Below are 20710 nucleotides of genomic sequence, written 5' to 3'. Positions count from 1 at the left end.
CCTGCCCCAAACACCTAGCTCTGCATAATGGACTAGTTAGACAAGCAGTAATACTTACTCGTCCCTTTTACATCGGAGAGAATTTGACACTTTAAGCACGGAAACTGGCCTATTTTATTGCATAAGCTGTATTGTTTTTACAATAAGTTAACATTTGGGTGGTGAGGTTGATAAGACCTCAACAGCAAGATAGCAAACTAATAGATCCAGTACTTCCAGTCTCTACTGCAGCTCCTACATGAAATCCTGCAGAGTGATTCTAACACTGATGAGCCTCCTCATGCTATGAGCAGTGGCTACGACCACTCTCTCAGTGCTGCAACATTTTTCACTTCCAGTTTCTTTCTCCAGCTTCCATTCAGTCCTTTCCACGTCTGCAAGGTATGTGTGTGTGGTTTTTTAAACTGACCTTTTGCATATAAGCAAACTTGCACCAGCTTCAAGAGTAGGTATGCTATTCAAACCAACTTAGCTAAGCCAACACTAGTTGGTGTGTAGACAATGCTCAAGTCTTAGTGAGACTAGATAAATAAAATCTACAGTAGAACCTCTGAGTTAGAAACAGCTCGGGAATGCAGGTTGTTCGTAACTCTGAAATGTTTGTAATGCTGAACAAAACATTATGGTTGTTCTTTCAAAAGCTTACAACTGAACATTGACTTAATGCAGCTTTGAAACTTTACTATACAGAAAAAATGCTATTTTTAAACCATCCTAATTTAAATGAAACAAGCACAGAAACGGTATCCTTACCCTGTCAATTGTTTTTTTAAAAAAAAACTTTGCCTTTATTTTTTTTAGTTGTTTACATTAAACATAGCACTGTACAGTATTTGCTTTGTTTTTTGGTCTCTGCTGCTGCTGGATTGAATACTTCTGGTTCCAAATGAGGTGTGTGGTTGACCAGTCAGTTCATAACTCTTGAGGTTCTACTGTATGTAGGGAAATAGGCAGTTTGGAACACTAAATCCATTTGAAGACAGGAAGACCAATTATTATTACTTTATTAATAAAGTACTTGCGATGCATTTTATATTGGCAATATACAAATATGTCACACACACATACAGCATTTTTCCTCTGTAAGTCTCCGTGTTTTAGAAACAACAGGTAAGCATTACCACCACCATTCTGCATGTGGTGAAACTACAGCACGAAGAAGGTAAGTGACTGCTCTGTGATCATAAGTCGGGGCAGAGCAGGAAAAAGAAACTGGACTCCTTAACTCTAGTATAGTATCCTATTCATTGCAGTATGCTGCTTTTCTTTGCATTTTATACGCTCAAAGTACACCTCTACCCCGATATAACACGACCTGATAAAAGGCAGGTTCGCATACAAAGCAGTAAAGCTCTGACATGCTGCTCTGAACAGCGTGTTAAGTGTGTCGGTCCAGGCCGGGGCCGAGGGGTTCGATAAGGGACCAAGGGTCTTGGGGCGGTCAGGGGCTCCCCCTGCCCAGAGTTGGGGGGCAGGAGCTGTGGGAGGGAACTTTTGGGGGCCCCGCAGTCCCAGAGTGGCCTGGGGGATTAGTGGGGGGCCGGGAGCAGCCCTCTCTGCTTCCCTCACCCCGGCTCCAGCTGCATTGCTCAGAGGGAGGGAGCATGGGGGAAGGGATACCCATACACACTCACCAGCAGCAGCGGAAGTGGAGCAGCCCAGCCCCAGCCCGCCCCACTCCGCCAGCTCCCAGCCGCGGCACTCCGCTTCCCGCCGGTGAGTATGGGGGACATCCTTTCCTCAACCTCCCCGTACTCACTGGCGGTGGGAAGCGGAGCAGCCCAGCTCCACTCCACCAGCTCCCAGCCATGGGGCTCCACTTCCTGCCGGACAGGTGAGTGCAGGACCTTTCCCCAACCTCCCCGCACTCACCAGCAGAGGGAAGCGGAGCTCCATGGCTGGCAGGTGGTGGAGTGGAGCGAGCTGGGGCCAGGCTGCTCTGCTTCCCGCCGCTGCTGGTGAGTGCCTGTTAGGGGGCGGTGGATAGGGGTCAGAGCAGTCACGGGACAGGGGGGTTGGGTAGGGGTCTCTGGAGGGGCAGTCCGGGAACAAGGAACAGGGAGGCCAAAGCAAGTTTGATATAACGCAGTCTCACCTATAACGCGGTGAGATTTTTAGTCTCCTGAGGACCGTGTTATATCGGGGTAGAGGTGTACTGTGTAAAAATATTGACACTGACTTTATTCACCAAAAGCTAAGTTTGGATTTTATGAATTCCCCATTTCTCTTACCTTTGAGCACATGGAGTATATCTCCCACCATCTTCGAGATCAGACAGATTTTAAAAATCGGTAAGATAACATTTAGGCTCCTTTTAAAACGCTGTCCATTTGTACAACTTAACACCAGGAGGCTCTCTTTGGACATCATAAAGCAGGAAAAGGGGTAAAGCTAATTCCCCCCCTGCAGACATGCACAAGACGCAAACACAGCATTTTGCTCGTTATCATGAATTATGCTGGGTTTAATGTATGCAGCCAAACAACAAGTTCCCCTTTATTTGTCCCATACAGGGCTTGCAGGAAGTAAGCTCTAATTGCCTTGTTATAGACGGTGTGTGCTTTCTCCAGTTTATTAGTGTTTTGCTCTGTTTCCACTGTGAATCCCTCTCCTTTGCATGGTCCTTTATTTTTTTTTTCTTCTCTCAAAATTGGGAAATAATTGCCTCTGCATTTTGAAAATTCTGTCTAAAGATTCTTCAGCTGCTATTTATAGCGACTCAGACAGCAGTGACGAGTCAGTGCAGTCGTTACTATTGGCTTTCAGTGACAAAGGTTAAATAACTAACTGTGTATTTTCACACTGATATTAGTTTTTAGTTTTGTTCACAATTGTAGAAGAAGAATGTTATCTTGCTAAAATGCATGTCCAACATGTTTGTCCTTTATTTGTACAAGTCACAGAACATTTGGAACATGTTTCATCTTCCAAAGATCCAGTTTAATGCTGAATACGCTGGGGAATGTCCTGCATTTATACACCATGGGCCAAATTCTGGCAGCCTCAGGTGAATGTTTGAGGCTCCCCCAAGGGACAGCCAGATTATTGACTCGTGCTTCTTGAAGGCCAGTTATGGCAAGAGTTAGGTGGAGGTAGGGTGATCAGATGTCCCCATTTTATAGGGACAGCTCGATTTTTAGGTCTTTTTCTTATATAGGCTCCTATTACCCCCCACTCCCATCCCAATTTTTTATATATGCTGTCTGGTCACCCTACATGGAGGTAAGTAGCAGGAGCATGGTCAAGAGGGAACAGAAGGAACATGCTATACCTCCAAAAAAAATGACGTGTAGTCTCCCAGGTGCAGTCTCCCCAGAACTGCTGCCAGAAGCCTGTCTCCCCTGCACGCCAAACATCTCTAGCCACTGTAACTGGTGCAATGCACCTCCCCATTTCTCATCCTCTTGTTTGGATTTTGAGCGCTAAGGGCCCAATTCAGCTCCCATTAAAATCCCTGGAAAGACTCCCATTGATCTGAATGGGAGCTGAATTGTGCTCCAATGTCACAAAATAGGCCTGTGCATGCATATTAGATGTAACAGTAGAATTGTGACTATCCAACCAGGCTACAGATGTTGACAAATGAGGTCTTTGAGCACCCACCCCCCACGCATTCCAGACCGACATTTTGCAGCAACATCATCTGTTACTCCATGTTTTATCACATCAATGGCTTGAAAAATTTTATTTGATGTCAGCAAACATTGGAAATCATAGAAAAATGAATTATGTAGAATTTCACAAATGAATTTTCAAACCCCACTATAATTCCTCTTACAGTAAAATGATAATTCAAAAACAAATGTTGCTTTTCAGTGGTTAAGCAATTTTATAATGCTATAAACATTCATCACAGTAAATGTGCTGAATAATAGAAAACAGGCCAAAAAGACATTAAAATATTACTTACAACAGCATTATTACAACATACTTTCTTCAAAACCCCAACAAGTATTTGATCACTTCCCAAGCTATACAGCATTTCCATTATATTTGCAAACTTAACCTTATACATCTTTTAAAATTTTGAAAAAATTCTTTTAAGTAATCTATAAGCAGTTAACAAAATTGATAAAATCTACATAATGGAATACTATACACTCCAGTATAAATTTAATTTTAGGAGAATATGAATGTAAACACTCATCATTATACAACATGCATAGACTATACTGACCTTCCATCTTCTGAATGGTAACTTTCACTGCAATTGTGCTTTACTATCAACAGAAAAAGCTGCATTAATCCAGGGAGTGGCAGAAAGTGTATTTGCTTCAGGGCATTGCACAAGATCACTAGATTTTGACTTGCTAAAGGCAAGCTGGAGCTAATAAAAAAAAATGCATTTTTTTTTTTTTAAGTGTGACTATTAGGCCACTCAATTTTGAATGGGCTATAAGACATCCTATACGGACTTTAAAAATATATATATATCAGAAAAGCCACATCTCTTGTGACATTTTTGCTGTTCATTGATCTGGAGTTTTTCAAAGTCCTTAAGCTCACAAATCCAGTGATCAAGTTAGCATAATGCACAGTTTGGCTCATATTTGGTGTGCATGAATACCAACAGTATATTGGAGATTAAGCTGAGGGAGGAGGCAAAAACTAAAATGGGTTAGGTTTACATTTAAAGTGACAATGAGCATATTTTAGTAAGTAATGTTTTCGATGTGGTTGTCCTGGAAAGAAAAATGTTTGTCTGGACATCATTATAAGAAAAGAAAAGAAACGAAAAAGTTTCATTCTTGTATTAGCTTTTAAAAAATGACGTTTTTATTCAGAATCCAGGGGTCTTCCTGGTTGCAAACGTGTAAAAAAAAAACCAAAACATTAAGAATCAGTTATCCCCATTGGTATAAATATATCAAGACACAAACGTTGTGGCTGCATTATCGGTTATGGCTACTATGGACTTAAGCATCTGATTGTACATTGTTGCTATACTGTTAAGCACAACTGAGGCATGTATTTTTTCCCTTGGTTATAAAGATTATATTACAAAAAACTGATCACTGTATTTCAGATCAGTTAAACACAATATTCAAGTAACAAGGTGTTTTAATGGATAAGTGGAAAAAAACGGTTACCCACCTTTTAGTAACTGTTGTTCTTCGAGATGTGTTGTTCATGTCCATTCAAAGTCGGTGTGGGCGCACCGCGTGCACGCCAGCCAGAAGATTTCCCCCTAGCAGCGTCCGTAGGGTCGGCCCTGGTGCCCCCTGGAGTGGCGCCACTATGGCGCCCTATAAAAGGGGCCCGCCAACCCTCCACCCCCTCAGCTCCTTCTTGCTGGCACTCCGAAAGAGGGGCAGGAGGGTGGGTATTGGAATGGACATGAACAACACATCTCGAAGAACAACAGTTACTAAAAGGTGGGTAACCGTTTTTTCTTCTTCGAGTGGTTGTTCATGTCCATTCAAAGTAGGTGACTCACAAGCCTAACCTTAGGTGGCGGGGTCGGAGATCACTGCTGACTGGAGTACTGCACGGCCGAAGGCTGTATCATCCCTAGCCTGGTGCGTGATGGCGTAGTGTGATGAGAATGTGTGGATGGAGGACCATGTGGCTGCTCTACAAATCTCCTGAGTTGGGATCTGAGCCAGGAACGCCGCAGAGGAGGCCTGCGCCCTAGTGGACTGGACTGTGACTGGAGGGACAGGAGTCTTAGCTATGCGGTAGTATTCCCGGATGCACGTCACAATCCACGAAGAGATTCACTGAGAGGAGACCGGAAGCCCCTTCATCCTATCTGCCACTGCAATGAAGAGCTGAGTTGAGCATCTGAACAGCTTGGTACGCTCAATGTAAAAAGCCAAGGCCCTGCGGACATCCAGGGAATGTAACCTCTGCTCCTCATTGGAAGGGTGTGGTTTGGGATAAAACACCAGGAGAAAAATATCTTGACCCATGTGGAACTGTGAGACAACCTTGGGTAGGAAAGCCAGGTGAGGTCTAAGTTGGACCTTGTCCTTATAGAAGACAGTGTACGGGGGCTCCGATGTTAGCACCCTGAGCTCTGATGCCCTCCTGGCCAAGGTGATTGCTACCAGGAAGGCGGTCTTATACGACAAGTACAACAGGGAGCACGAAGCCAGAGGCTCAAAAGGGAGGTCCCGAGAGGTCGGAGAGGACCAGATTCAGGTCCCAAGCAGGGGCCGGCTGACGAACATGCGGAAATAGCCTGTCCATACCTCTGAGGAAACGCCCGACCAGCAGGTTTGCAAACACCAAGGTACCCGCTTCTCCCGGATGGAAAGCCAAGATGGCTGCCAAGTGAACTCGAATCGAGGAGAGGGAGAGGCCCAGTTGTCTGAGGTGGAGCAAATAGTCTAGGACAATGGGGCTTGGGACCTCCAGCAGACTGTGACCTCACTGACCCGACCATATGCAGAAGCACTTCCATTTGGCCAGGTTGACGGTTTCCTATTACCAAGCAGCACTTGTCTGACCTGCTGGGAGCACTGCATCTCCACCAGGTTTAGTCATAGAGCATCCATGCTGTGAGGTGAAGGGACTCCAGGTTCGGGTGGTGGAGGGAGCCCCGGTCCTGCGTGATCAGGTCCGGGAGCAGGGGAAGCATCAGGGGCGCCTGAACGGACATGTGCAGGAGTGATGTGTACCACTGTTGGCGCAGCCACACGGAGCTATCAGGATTACCCGTGCGTGGTCCCTGCGAATCTTCAAAATCACCCTGTGTATCGGGGGGATCGGAGGGAAGGTGTAGAGTAGACCAACCCCCCAAGACTCTAGGAAGGCATCTAACAGAGACCCCTGACTGCGGCCCACGAGGGAGCAGAACCATCGGCACTTTCTGTTTTCTCTCGAGGCGAACAGGTCTAACCGGGGAAAGCCCCAGAGCTGGAAAATTGAGCATATAACGTCCCATCGGAGGGACCACTCATGATCCCAGAACAAGCGGTTGAGGGTGTCCGCCAAACTGTTCTGCTCCCCTGGAAGGTAGAAAGCTATCAGGTGGGTCGCATTCTGGACGCAGAAATCCCACAGCGTGGGGGCTTCCCTGCACAGGGGAGAGGAGCGTGCACTCCCCTGTTTGTTGATATAAAAGACTGCCGAAGTGTTGTTCGAGAGGACTGAAACACATCTGCCGGCCAGGCGGGACCGGAAGATCAAACAAGCCAGGCAAACTGCTCTCAGTTCCCTGACATTGATATGCAACTCAAGGTCCTCCGGCGACCACAAGCCCTGCGTCCTGAGGTGTCCCAGGTGCGCTCCCCAACCCCGATACGAGGCATCTGTTACCAAGGAGAGGGAAGGTTGAGGGGCAGCGAAGGGGACACCCATGCACACTTTCTGCGGGTCGAGCCACCACCGCAGTGAGCTTAGCACCAAGTGTGGAATGGACACCACTGAGTCCAAGGGGTCCCTGGTCGGGCAATATACTGTCGCTAACCAGGACTGTAGCGGGCGAAGCCGGAGTCTGGCATGGTTTACCATACAGGTGCACGCCGCCATGTGACCCAACAGCCGGAGGCAGACTCATGCCATGGTAATCGGGACACGATGCAGTCCGAGGATGAGCTCGGAAATTGCACAGAACCTGGATTCCGGCAGGTACGCTCTGGCGTGGGTGGAGTCCAGAACTGCTCCTATGAACTCTATTCGTTGCGTCGGACACAGGGTGGACTTGGCTTCGTTCAAGAGGAGGCCGAGATTGAGAAAGGTCCGCCTGATGAACACCACCTGGGTCTCCACCTGCTCCTTGGAGTGACCCTTTATGACCCCTGAAACCCCTGATGCTCCCGTTGGTTGGCCGCATCCACCACCAGGGAGTCCGGGGGGGGGTTGGTGTACAAGTGTTCGTGCCCTTTAGAGGGGACGAAATAACGCCGCTCCGTTCTCTTGGCAGTTGGGGCTAGTGAGGCTGGCGTTTGCCATAAGGTGCGGGACGCATCCGATATGGTCTTTATCAGTGGGAGAGCCACCCTTGATGGCTCTGAGGGAGCCAGGATGTCTACTACAGGGTCCGCGTCCACCTCAATTTCCTCAGCTTGGACTGCGAGGCTCTGAGCTGCTGGCCTGAGCAGTTGTTGGAGGATTTGGGTGTCCTCCAGGGCCGGTGCCGCAGCTGTGCCCTAGACCGCTTCGTCCGGGGAGGAAGATGAGGAAATTACATGGATTGGCCCTTCCTCCGGTGCGTGCAGTCCTTCGGGGTCCTGCAGCAGACAGTACTGTGGTTGCGGGGCCAGTTCCAATTCTAAATGCGGCACCGTGACCAGTACTGGGGCCGCCAGTGAACGGCTTGGCGTATCGGGCGGTGCCTGCTGAGCCCGACCGGTAGCCGCTGCTGGTGCCCGGCTAGGGGGTGCTGAGCTTGGATATGGCACACCCCTGCCCGGCGACGGTGCCAGTGGAGGAGGCAGCTGCGCCAGGGCCACCGACGCCAAGGAGATAGAGTCCGACCTTGATCGAGGACCAAATGCCTGGCCTACCGACTGGTCGTAGGCCCAGGGGGTCCAAAACAGCCACTACGAGGGCGGATGCCATTGCTGCTGCCACTGTGGGTAATGCTGGTGGCTCGCCCCCAAAACCGATCTCCTGCTCTGCGACTGGCTGGAGCAGTAGGAATCTGCCTCCGAGTCTGAAGTCTCTGAGTACGAGGACCTGGGGGGAGCAGCACCCGGTGCCATTGGAGAGCGGTGCTGAGGTGGCAGGGAGCCTCTTATCTGGTCCAGTGCTGCCTTAGCAGTGCGGTGCAGGGAGGGAGGCGAAAGCATGGCCGGCTTGCCCCTTGATTATACTGGGGGACGGGCTGCAGTAGGCAACTCCCTACAGTGCAGGGAGGCCAGTGCCGGGAGTCCCATCAAGTCTGAGGCCGCCTCGAACGCCTCCAGTGTCGAAGGGAGGTGCAAGTCTCCACTGAGGACCAGGGATCTAGGCCAGTCCGGACTTGACTGCCCTCTCTGCGGTGCAGGAGTCAACGGAGCAGCCAAGGGCTGTAGCCCAGCCTGTCCAATTGCACCCGTGGACGGCGTCGGCCTCGAGTCCTGGTTGGGTGACCGTTCCTAAACCGGCTTTCTCTTAGTGGGCACCGGCGACAGTGAGCGGTGCCGCACTGAGGCCGACTTCCTATGATCTGACTTTGTCCAGTTCCAGGTCTTAGATGACTTGGGCTGGGCCTTAAGCCCTGATGCCAATGCCGGGGCGCTCCACACCGAGGATGACGTGCTGGGCACTGCCTTGGCCGGTTCCGGGTCCGCAGAGCAGCCTCCATCAGGAGGACTCAAAGTCTTTGAGCTCTGTCTTTGAGAGTTCTCGTGCGGAAGCCTCTGCAGATAGAGCACCGGTTCTTTCGGTGGCTGTCTCCAAGGCACTTCAAACAAGCAGAGTGCGGGTCACTCTCGGGCATTATTTTCCTGCAGTCCTTGCAGAGTTTAAACCCGGGGGACCTGGGCATGCCCCAGCAGGCGACGAAACTTGCGGAGAGGGACCCCCCAACTGTGAAGAACTATATACAATGACCTAAGTAAACTAACTATAACGTAACTACGTACACGGATTATACACAAGGATAGGACACTGCTAACTTGCTATGCGCAAGAGAAGTTCGAGCTAGCTGTCACTGGTGGTAAGAAGGAACTGAAGTGGTGGAGGGTCGGCGGGCCCCTTTATAGGGTGCCACAGTGGCGCCACTCCAGGGGGCACCAGGGCCGGCCCTATGGACGCTGCTAGGGGAAAATCTTCCGGCTGGTGTGCATGCGGCGCGCACACACCTACTTTGAATGGACATGACCAACCACTTGAAGAAGAAAAAAAGTTATCTAGCACTTTACACAGCTACATAAAAATTAAATAGAACGAATGTAATTTGTTTATGCATATGTAATACACTTTTATATCTTTAAGATTTCTAAAACTAAAAGTTAAACTATCATTTGCTTTAACAATACCATATTTTTGCACAATAACTTATACTTAGGAGAAATAAATTCCCATATTCGACAAAATATATATAATTATAACATTCACATTGATAGTTTAAGAAAACAAAATTTAAGTGAATATTACATCTTATGCAGTAATCTTTGTGGACCCTTCTAATCAGAATGCAACCAGTTGATGTATCTAATGCTTGATTCATTAAAAAAAAAGGGGGGGGGGGGTAGGGGGAGAAGGTCTTCATATAAACAAGACCAAACCATTTAAACTTTCAAAGCTAAAATGATTTCTTGTATTTAAAAACATAATCGGTAAGAGAATAATGAAACCTAACAAAGTTAAAAATACAGGGCTATATTGTATGTATAAGACTACAATAAGATAGTAGTCCTCCAAAAAAGAATTGGACAACTTTTTTCTTCCTGATATCAAATGAATTATACATGCTATTTTCCTTTGGGGAGAAAGCCAAAATACAACTTTTCTGATCATAAGTTTGCCAGACTTGGTTTGAAGTAGGAGGTGATGGTGCAAGACCAACTCTACAGGAGACACTTGGGCAAGGTCTACACCACGAACGTTTGTTGCTATAATAATGTCTGTTAGTTTTGTTTGTTGCTCTGAGGTGGGGTAGACAGAAAATCGGGGGGTTATGCCCCCCTCACCACGAGACCCCACCCTTCTCTATGGCCCCACTCCTTCCTGCTCCTCAGTTAAATGCTGGCCCCTCTTCTTCCCCCCAAAGCCCCGTCCCCTGGCCAGGCTGGAAGCCTGAACTGGGAAATGCAGAGCAGCTGCTGCACTGGCTGGTATCATGGTATGATTGGCCACAGAGCTCTCCCATCTCCTCTTGCTGCTCCTCAGCTCCCCACTGCCCTTTGACTGCTCATAGCCTGTAAGAGTTGCCCGGGCAGGGGGATTCAGCTCCAGGGCCGACAGAGCCAGTGGGGAACAGCGAGTGCACGGGGCCCCAGGAGCCTGGGCTGGAACAAGTCAGCCTAGACCATGGGGAGCCCTGGATCCACCACCTGCCCTGGGCAGCTCACTCCAGCGGGCAGGAACACAGCCCAAGACTGCTCTCAGGCACCCCAGACCCTTGCCTTGGCTTACTTATGTGCTGTTGCTGGCAGTGGTGCTACCTTCAGAGCTGGGTGGCTGGAGAGCAGCGGCTGCTGGCTGGAAGCCAAGCTCTGAAGGTGGCGCTGCCAGCAACAGAAGTATCTATGTAAGGTTTCACCTTTGCACTGGGAGGGGTGGCTAAGGTTTCACCTTTGCACTGGGAGGGGTGGCTACAGGGGGGCTAAGGCAAATTTTGGGTTGCGCCTCTTCCCCTTTTAATTGCATATTTTGGTTCTGAAAATGAAAGTGATGCGCGCTTTAAAGAAGCAGCTCCCAAACTTCACTGCTTCCTGTATCATCATCTTAAAAAAAACAAAAAAAAAAAAAAACAAAAAAAAACCCTTAAGTGAATGGATGGAACATCAAGCAAATATACCAGTAGTGGTACACGAACCATAGCTTGGGAACTCCTGCTTTAGAGGGACTGAAATCGCTTTCAGAACCAAAGTGGGTCAAACTTGCAATGATATAGGGAAACCAGCTGTATCTTTCCCAGGGCATTATTCTTGGCTCACATCATCAGTTGGTTCTCAACCTTTTTGATACCAGAGACCTGCTTGCTACCTTCCTAAAATGTGTCAGAGAAATCTCAGGGACCAGCAAGGAGGCTGCCACGGACCGGTGCCAGTCTATGGACCGGTTGTTCAGAAACATTGCACTAGATTTATCAGATCACTTCCAGGTCCTGTACAGTATTGAGAAAGGGTATCAGAGTGACAAAAAGGGGAACAATACAGAACTGAATGAGGTCAATGAGATGGTCCTTGTCCTCCTCCACGCACGGTCTCCTCTAAGTCTGGAATCTACATTTTAGGGTTGCACTTGCACATCAACCCTTCCCCACCCTTCCACTGAGATGATGAATTTGGTGGCTTTGGCAACCTCAGTGCTCTGAAGAGGACGACAAAGACACTGGAATAAAGTGACTGTATGGCAGCCTAATTTACAAAAAAAAAAAAAAAAGGACATTCCAAAGGGAGAAGAACCAGCTAAAGTTGTTTTGACTTAATCCCACGGAGAGTCAGGAAAAAGGAAGTTGCATGGCACTCACTTAAAAAGTTACAATGTGAATGCCGAATGCCATGGGTTATATATTGTATCTGACAGATTTCAGGTTACGTATTCCCTTTTACACTAAATAAAAGCTATTAAAAATATCCAGGAATAAAACACTCAACCAGTTAGTGAGCTTTCTATGAAGCAAGAACATGTACAAATACAGAGGAAAAAAGGAATTGCACCAACCAGAAGCATAATGAGTTATGTTTACAACTGTAGACAGACCCCAACCTTAGGAATAACCTTTCATATCACTTTGCATTATTTAAGAACGCTTGCTGAAATGTCCTGTAATTGCAGAGTAAGTATGATGCCATTGGCATGTGCATAAGCCTCTCCTTTATAGAAAGCTCACTAATAATAGTGTCATTGTAAGAATAATAATTACTTTATACAGGAAGCAGAGATCACAAGGCCATGCAGCAATACGTACTCATACCCTATGGAGAGGACCAAGTATTATAAGAGCTCCTACTGTGTAGCATTAGTGTGGGGCTGCTAACACTGGAGTTTCTTGCTGTGCAGACTTGCCAGATTTTACCCACAGGTGTAACTGGTTCTAGAAGTTCCCGTGCTTAAGCAGGACACTGATGAAATGGAGCGCTATCTGGGAGCTTTTGAAAGAAACTGAGGCAGTATGGAGGAACGAGGAAAAATTAAGGCAGATGTAGCACAGGACTGGAAGCGTTTGCCTTTTTTTGGTAATAGCTGCTTGTCCACATAGATATGATGCAGATGGCTGTCTGAGGTTTGCTAATACCTGATATCCTGGATAACACAGTAGTCAGACACAAATTGTTCTAGGCTACACGAGCTTCTCATGAAGCAGATGCATATCTGACATCAAGAACAGAAGTAGCCTAGAGGGAAAAAGAAGAAACATTTGTTTAACTGTACACACACACTTCCAAATTTCTCTCGAAGTGTAAGATACTGGAAGCAAAGACAGACAACTCTGACATACAGCAAGGAGACAGCAGCATCCTCTGCTCTGAGATGAAATAGGACTTGTCAGCAGATTGTAAATAAAAGCTAAACTCACCACTTTATTGTCAGTGATTTCACAGGAAGCATAAAGGTGATCATTTGCCATGAAAAAACAATTCCAGGGAAAATCAAGGAAGGATGGATTACTCACCTTAGATGTGTTGGCACACATGCTCCCTGTGCCCCAGATCAGAAATTTTTCCTTAGCAATGTCCGTATGGTTTGTGCATGCACCCCTGCTCTCCTCATGCTCTGCACCAAGAGAACAGAGGGTACTGCCAGATCCTCCACCATTTTGTTTTTTCTCTACTGCCAGTTCACAGGAAGGGAAAACCAGGCAGTGACAAAGAGCGCCATTCAACCCCCCTACACACGGGGCAACAAACGTGCCTTTAAGAACTCAGGTTACCACAAGGCAAGAAACCCATCCTTCTGTGAGTGACTGTTGTTGTGTGTAGTGTGCTTCAGGTGCTTCACAAGCTACATCTCTTTAAAGAAGATGGGTGCCTGGAACCTTATGACACAATACACTGTAGAACTCTCCTACCTAGAGAAGCAGTTGCTTACACCAGTGCATAATGCCTAGAAGTGGTGTGAACAGAACTCCAAGTCGCTGTCTCCTGATGTCAGTAAAAGGGACATCACTAAGGGAAGCGATCAATGCTGCCTGAGCTCTAGTTGAGCGCACACTCATACCCTGCCTTTGAGGAGACATTCATTTCGTACCAGAGAAGGATGCTCCCTGAGATCCATTTAGTGTTTGGGAGGAAGTGACCTCTCCTTTCACACACACGACAAATGACAGAGTCTAGGACAGTGGTTCTCAACCAGGGGTACGTGTACCCCTGGGAGTACGCAGCAGTCTTCCACGGGGTACTCAGCTCATCTAGGTATTTGCCTAGTTTTACAACAGGCTACATAAAAAGCACTAGCAAAGTCAGAACAAACTAAAATTTCATACAGACAAAACAAGTAAGCAAGCAGATTTTCAGTAATCATGTGCTGTGACTCTTTTGGATTTGTATGTCTGATTTTGTAAGCATGTAGTTTTTAAGTGAGGTGAAACTTGAGGTATATAAGACTAATCGGACTCCTGAAAGGGGTACAGTAGTCTGGAAAGATCTAGGAGGCTTTTCAAAAGATTTTATTCTTTGCGGATAAGGTATAAGAGCCCTATGCACATCCAGTGGAGTGTCACACCACCTCTTCCCTGCTGGAATAAGGTTTTGGGTAAAATACAGGTAGATGGGTGCTTTGGTTGATGTGAAGGTCCACCACCACCTTAGTGATGAACTTCAGATGTAGTCCCATAGATACCTTGTCCCAGCCGAAAACTGTGTGGGTAGGGAGGGATGTGAGAGGTGGTCAGCCATGAGTGCACCTAGCTCCCTGACTCTTCTGGCCATCATGACCAAAAATGCTACCTTCACAGAAAGGGGTAGCAAGGAGCTGGATCTCAGGGGCTCAAGTGGTAACTTAGTAAAGGCTGATAAAACAAGGTCCAAGTTCCAGGCTGGTACAAGTCTCACCTTTTGACAGAAGATTTGAATCATACTCTCCAGGAAGCTGGTGGTGACTGGGTGGGAAAATAAAGCATAGGTGTCTGCCAGTGGATGAAAGGCACTGATGGCTTCCAGTTTTACCCCGGGCGAGCTAACAGCAGTCCTGGACAAAAGTTAGTCCAGTGTACCCGGAATCTCTGCCTGTAATGCTGTAGTTCCTTGTCTGTTACATCACAATTTCAATCTTTCCCATTTTGCTTTGTAACCTTTCCTGGTAGAGTCCTATCTACCCTGCACAGGAGAGCCTGGACGTCAGCCAAACAGGCCTTTTCTAACTGTGACATCCAAACAAATGCCATGCGCTCAGGTGAAACATGGCTGGGTTGGGGTGGCAAGTCTGTCCTTCATCCTGGGTTAATAGCTGACACTTCAGGGGAAGATAGAGAGAAGATTGGGCGGACAGCTGAAAAGCATGGAGGGTACCAGAACTGTGAGGCCCATCCCAGTGCTAAGAGGATGGCTCGCACCTTGTCTTGTCCAATCGTCTTCAACACCTGAGGTAAGAGGGAAATCTGCATTTGTTGATCCCAGGGCCCTGACCATTGTGTCACCCAGAAAGCCTGTGCTACAAGTAAGGTTTCCGTCTTAGAAATTTACACCTGAGTCCAAAAAACCAAACCCTAGACTAGGAGCTAAGGAATTTAAGTTCAGCTGAAGCACCTAACTGAGTTACAGAAAGGAATGAAGGTGACAGGGTGCCAGTGACAGTCATAGATATTGTCAGAGCCTGCAAATTAGGAGGTCTCTTATCACCTTAAGTTACATCTGGAATTCCCAATATTGTCACTGGGAACTGCATAACAGGAGAAATCTGCTCAAATACTTTATTTCATGTGTTATATATATATATATACATAAAAAACACACACACACAAAAATAAGTTGACTGAATGCTGTGAAAAATGGCTGTTAGCAGTTTGGAATTCATTTATATATTTGAACCTAAAAGCAACCAGCATTTTACAGTCCCAAACTCTTTAGTCACAGATTTACCTCATTTTCCTCTTCTGACATTTTAGTCGAATTATCAGGCGATTTTACAGGCTTCTGGTTACTAGGTCCATTCGTCTCCTCTTTGCCATGTTCTGCTTCCCACTCCTGTAGAACTTCATCTATGTTGAAACGACGCCGATAACTTACAAAAAAATGTTTCACTTGCACCACAGATTTATTTCCAATCACATCAGAGATTGCCTGGAAATCTCGGCCATACTTCCTGATTGCTGAAAACAGAAGAAGTAGAACTATATAAAAATAGTGAGAACAGCTAGAGATGGGCATGAGCCACAATACAAGGATCCAATGCTGAATTTCCCCAAAGTTTGGGTCATCTCTGGTTACACCACCAAGAAAGATGGTACAAAGTTGGGAGCGGGAGAAAGAGACAGATGGTAGAAGAGTTGGGAGCGGAGACAGAAAGAGAGAGGCGGAGTTGTATATAAAAAAAGAGTCACGTAGGATGAGCCAAACCAGAAGTCCTAAACCCACCAAATCTACCTGTAAGTTAGATGTACAAGCAGCCAGGCAGTGACTGCACTAAGAGTGTCACCGTCTAGAAGCAGGTGAGTGATCTGTTTGCCCAAATGAACACTGCATGTCATGCATCATAAAAGGGAAGGAGTGTTAACCCCTCTTTCTTTGGCAAAAATATAAAGTAATGTCAAGATTTTCCATTAGCCACCGAAGGAGAAATCCCAGCTTGACGTGCCATAGTGTTCAATTGTATGTCACCTGCTGAAGTAGGAAAGATTTATAGTTCCATACCTTGCACAGCAAGAAGCTGCTCATCTGTGGTCCAACGTGCATTAAATTTCTGAACGACCTAGGTGTCAAACAAAGTAATTCATTTCCTTAAGCAATGGACTTCTACTCATATCTGAGTTTGTAAATTCTTGTATGAATGCAGCAATGAACTAATTGCTAGATCCTTCAAATATGGTATATTTCTTCCTTTTAAAATATTGCATTATTCCCTTTAGCAACAAAGGGAATCAATTCAGTTAACTGACAAATAAATTGATTGCATAGTTAACTGTTAACAAGACAGAATTGTGGGGCTTGGTCCATACTCTGAGTGCAGGACTGGGAGTTAGGCGTTCCTCTTTTTATTCACTGGCATTGCCCACCAACTCCCTCTGTGATCTCAGTCAAGTCTCTTATACCCTGATTATTAGAGATGCCAAGTACCCCGATCTCCCATTAACTATGATGGAAATTGTGGGTGCTCAGCAGTTCTGTCAGTCACGCCACTAACTTCTCTGGCCAGTCCTCCAGTCTGTGGAATGGGCTAATAATTACCTCTCTCAGAAGGGTGTTACAACCATACTCTGAAACGAATATGGTGAGCGCAAAGTATTATCAGCAATCTGAATGTTTATATTTGAGACAAGTTTTACAACCAGCCAAATACGGATTGAAAACTGTTACCCTCCTCCACCCTCCCCTCCCGCAAAGACCAATTACCATTAGATTGGTCTCAGGGTTACCTGGCAGCAGATAGAATGATTGTATCTACATAGTGCCAGCTCTGACATTTAAGCAAGAATTAGGACCTGCTATTGGGAAATGCAGAAGGAGATGCATACATAGTCTGTAAACTGGCATACCTCTGGAAGTCTGTACTGTTCTATTCCACCTTCAAGTTTTTCTTTGAGAGCGCTATTTGTCTGCTTGATATTTTGAATCTAGAGGGGGGGAGGAGAGAGAGAAAATGGAGCAGTGACTTTCAGCAAGGATAAAACTGTTTCAATAAGCCCTGTATCAGCCACCCTGGCGAACACCTTACCAGCTTGACTTTGCAGTTCTCCCTGCATTCTCTTTTATGAAAGGAGATTCTCGTCTGTACCCCAAGTACAAGAAACATCTGGGGCGATTATTAAATTTATCTACACCATAAGCTCTTTGGCGCAGGGTCTGTTTCTTATTCTATGTATGCGCAGTGCCCAGCACAATGGGACCCCATCCTCTGTTAGCCTTTGGTGCTACCTTCAAACAACAACAAACACGACAGTAATTCAACGCTAACAATGACTATAGTAGTTTGAAAGGGCTCTGAACCGGCTCTAAATTCTGAAGTCAAGGGAGTGTTCAGACCAAGGACATAGGCAAAAGATCTAAACCCAGGATGCGATTCATTAGCACTTCTGTCTTGGCTATCAGATGTTCAGAGAACATTTGCCATTAATCAGCTTAAGACTGATCTACTGGCAGTGCAGAAATGTGTGGGGAAGCTTGCCCAGTGCCTGCCTGCAAAAAGCACGTTTCAAACCACAGGAGAATCTCAGCTTTGCATTTTAGGCTGATGCCAACACTTACAAAAGGTGAAGGTCCAATTAAAAAAAAAACTAAACAAAAACCCCATCGTCTCCCCTGATGCACAGACTCCACAGACTCAAAGTGAAGAATTGTATGTTAGCCAAATGCAGAGTTCAACTCCATCAGGGCTTCTTGTCTGCCAGCATGCAGGGGTGGGGGGGACTGAAGAGATGCAACAGGGCTGTAGGAGATGTCACAGAACAGATCTATAGCCAGAAGTGGAGAGTGGCTCTGGCTATTCCAAAGGTGACATGAGAAAAATGTGAAGAAAAACTAAATATGGTAGATGCAAAGTAGTTACTGTTGCAAAATACACAACCCAAAGCAAAATTCAAGTTCAAAAATATGAGCAACACCAGGTTACAAGACAAAAGGCTCAAACGCTTTGGATCAAAATGAACTATTTCTTGCGCCTTTGCAACTACAAAACTACATTTCAACAGTACTGGGCTAATTCACTTTGGTAGGCTGTCAGATTGTTAATTAAGCCACATCCTGTTGTAAAGCATCACAGCCACGCTATAAATCCCCAGTAACAACCCATGTGGTGATCAACAGCAGCACCTTTAAATTGATCAGATGACAAATCTATTCCTGAGCTGTCTTTGGAGTGGTTCCTACCTGTCGCTTGATTGAGACCAATTCCATATCCAGTTGTCTGAGCACAGTGGTAGCAGCAGTGGCGTTGGCAGAAACGGCCTCCACGTCCTCTTGAGAAAGGAACATTCCTTTGGGAGGTTTCCTCTTTGCTCTGTTTTTAGCCTGTGTACTGTGCTTCTCCTTCTTCACCGGAGGCACTGTCTCAGGTGGCGGCACCTGGGAGGTAGACATTTTACACAAACTGTTCTCAAAAGAAAGACAGACTCTCAATGAGACTGAAGTCAATGGGGTTTAGGCTTTTTAGCCTTTGAAAATTACATCTCACCCTTCAGTTCTGGTGGAAAACAGAGTTAGTTGCAAAGTAACAGGAATTAAAATCCTTTGTGTGATAATATCATGCTATGGGGCATTATGATCACAAATAAATGATGCTACATTAATCTTTTCTACACAACAACACAGTTTTTCCAGGTACAGATATTTCTGTTGCTTTTTTAGTTGGCCTCCATTTCTGGTACAGGTGCCTAATCATCAGGTAAATGTCATGGCCAGGCCTCAGTATGTCAGTTTAATTCATTTCCAAAAGGAAATTCAATTTGATGGGGTGAGTGATCACAACATAAGAGTTTATGGAGCAATTTCCTATGTGCCAGACACGGGGAAAAAACAAACACAACCCAATTTAAGACTGAACACGAGGGTTGAGGTGACTGCAAAGTAATTCTTAAGAACAATAATTTTAAGGAATTTTTACTCACTTTATTTTAGTACGGTGCTGACAAACAGAAGTTCCATTAGAAAGATGCACAGTTCTGCCTGTCTGAGGAATTCAAACTAGAAAGATCTCTTTTTCAGGGAAGGAGGGAGAGGGGGAGTAGGATGGTAGCATGGAGAAGGGGATATATTTCACACACATTAACTTCACATTTCTATAAAGAATTAGCAATCAAGCTAATCAATCTATTTTGACCCCAAAAAGCTATAACTATTTCCCCACCTGTGTCTATAATCAGAGATATCTTCTGGCAAACCACTAATTCTTCTAACTATTTCAGCTGTTTATTACATGGAAAAGTGATTTTATTACCCCTCACACTTCCCTCAAAAAGCACATCTGAATCTCTTTAATATCGTCAAAAAAGATCATATGTTAACTTGCAAAAAAAATCCTCCATCCTCAAATTAAAGTTGTTGTATTGGGGCTGGAATAGTGTCAAGAATATAAACTTTAAAAAAAATAAAAATGAAATGAGACAGAAGAGGACCCAAAACTGCATTCCTGTATTTGCTCATCTGCAAATTAAAATACTGGCTATGGGTCTGGTTAGTGACATCTTATAACTGCAAATCAGGAAGAAAGTTTCCTCATGCTGTGCAGTGTTCATTTGCTAATTAGAAATCTTTAAACACTGAACACAAATGCATGAAGGCGCACAGAATGAGGATCCAAATCCACCAGGCCCTAAGCACCTAAGCCAGCCCAAGAGCAAGAAGCTATTCTGCTTAGAAAAACTGCCTACAACAGATCTCTTTGCACAGGGGGAGTGGGAGAATAGCAAAAACACATGGCAATAGCCAGAAAGATTTAATGATGGACCAGTGAGGCAAGTTTTGCATTCAGCTTTAGCTGAATAGTTTGAAGTGGATTAGAGGTTTCAGATTGGTGAGTATTTCATCTACATACAGAAATTCACAGGCCTGTGCATGAGTCTAGTACAATGGACTCAAGCTGCAGGATGACAACACCCAGCAGCATGACTCTCCCATGAGGCTGAACATCAAATGTACAGTAAACTCCTCACTTAATGTTATAGTTATGTTCCTGAAAAATGCAACTTTAAGCTAAAACAATGCTATGCGAATCCAATTTCCCCATAAGAATTAATGTAAATGAGGGAATTAGGTTCCAGGGAATTTTTTTTCATCAGACAAAAGATTTTTCTATTATATATTTTACACACACACAAAGTTTTAAACAAACAATTGAATGCTGGTACACAGTGATGATGATTGTGAAGCTTGGTTGAGGTAGAGGAGTCAGAGGGTGGGATATTTCCCAGGGAATGCCTTACTGCTAAATGATAAACTAGCAATTGTCTGAGCCCTCAAGGGTTAACTCTCACAATCTACAAGGCAGCAGGAATGGAGGGAGGGGAGACAGCACTGCA

At 45.7% G+C, this 20710-nt stretch overlaps 1 protein-coding gene across 2 annotated transcripts in view; it reads right to left on the bottom strand.

The window, feature by feature from the left end:
* Window positions 1-5280: 5280 nt before the first annotated feature.
* RCOR1 (REST corepressor 1) overlaps window positions 5281-20710 on the bottom strand; it is a 136102-nt gene continuing 120672 nt past the window's right edge. The window contains exons 8-13 of one of the 2 annotated variants that reach the window (XR_004373322.2): window positions 18564-18758; window positions 17234-17311; window positions 16392-16449; window positions 15621-15850; window positions 11170-12938; window positions 5281-11137 (exon numbers count right to left, since the gene is read on the bottom strand). Coding sequence is in view for 1 of the 2 variants with exons in the window: in XM_032777404.2 (XP_032633295.1) it covers window positions 12897-12938; window positions 15621-15850; window positions 16392-16449; window positions 17234-17311; window positions 18564-18758 (603 nt within the window). In the remaining variant the exon portion in view is untranslated. Of the gene's footprint in view, window positions 12939-15620; window positions 15851-16391; window positions 16450-17233; window positions 17312-18563; window positions 18759-20710 lie in introns of both variants that reach the window. The other variant, XM_032777404.2, reaches the window with a different exon arrangement.

This window comes from Chelonoidis abingdonii, chromosome 4 (genome assembly GCF_003597395.2).
Source record: "Chelonoidis abingdonii isolate Lonesome George chromosome 4, CheloAbing_2.0, whole genome shotgun sequence".
Classification (NCBI taxonomy): domain Eukaryota; kingdom Metazoa; phylum Chordata; order Testudines; family Testudinidae; genus Chelonoidis; species Chelonoidis abingdonii.
This window is presented reverse-complemented; position numbering and strand designations above follow the sequence as displayed.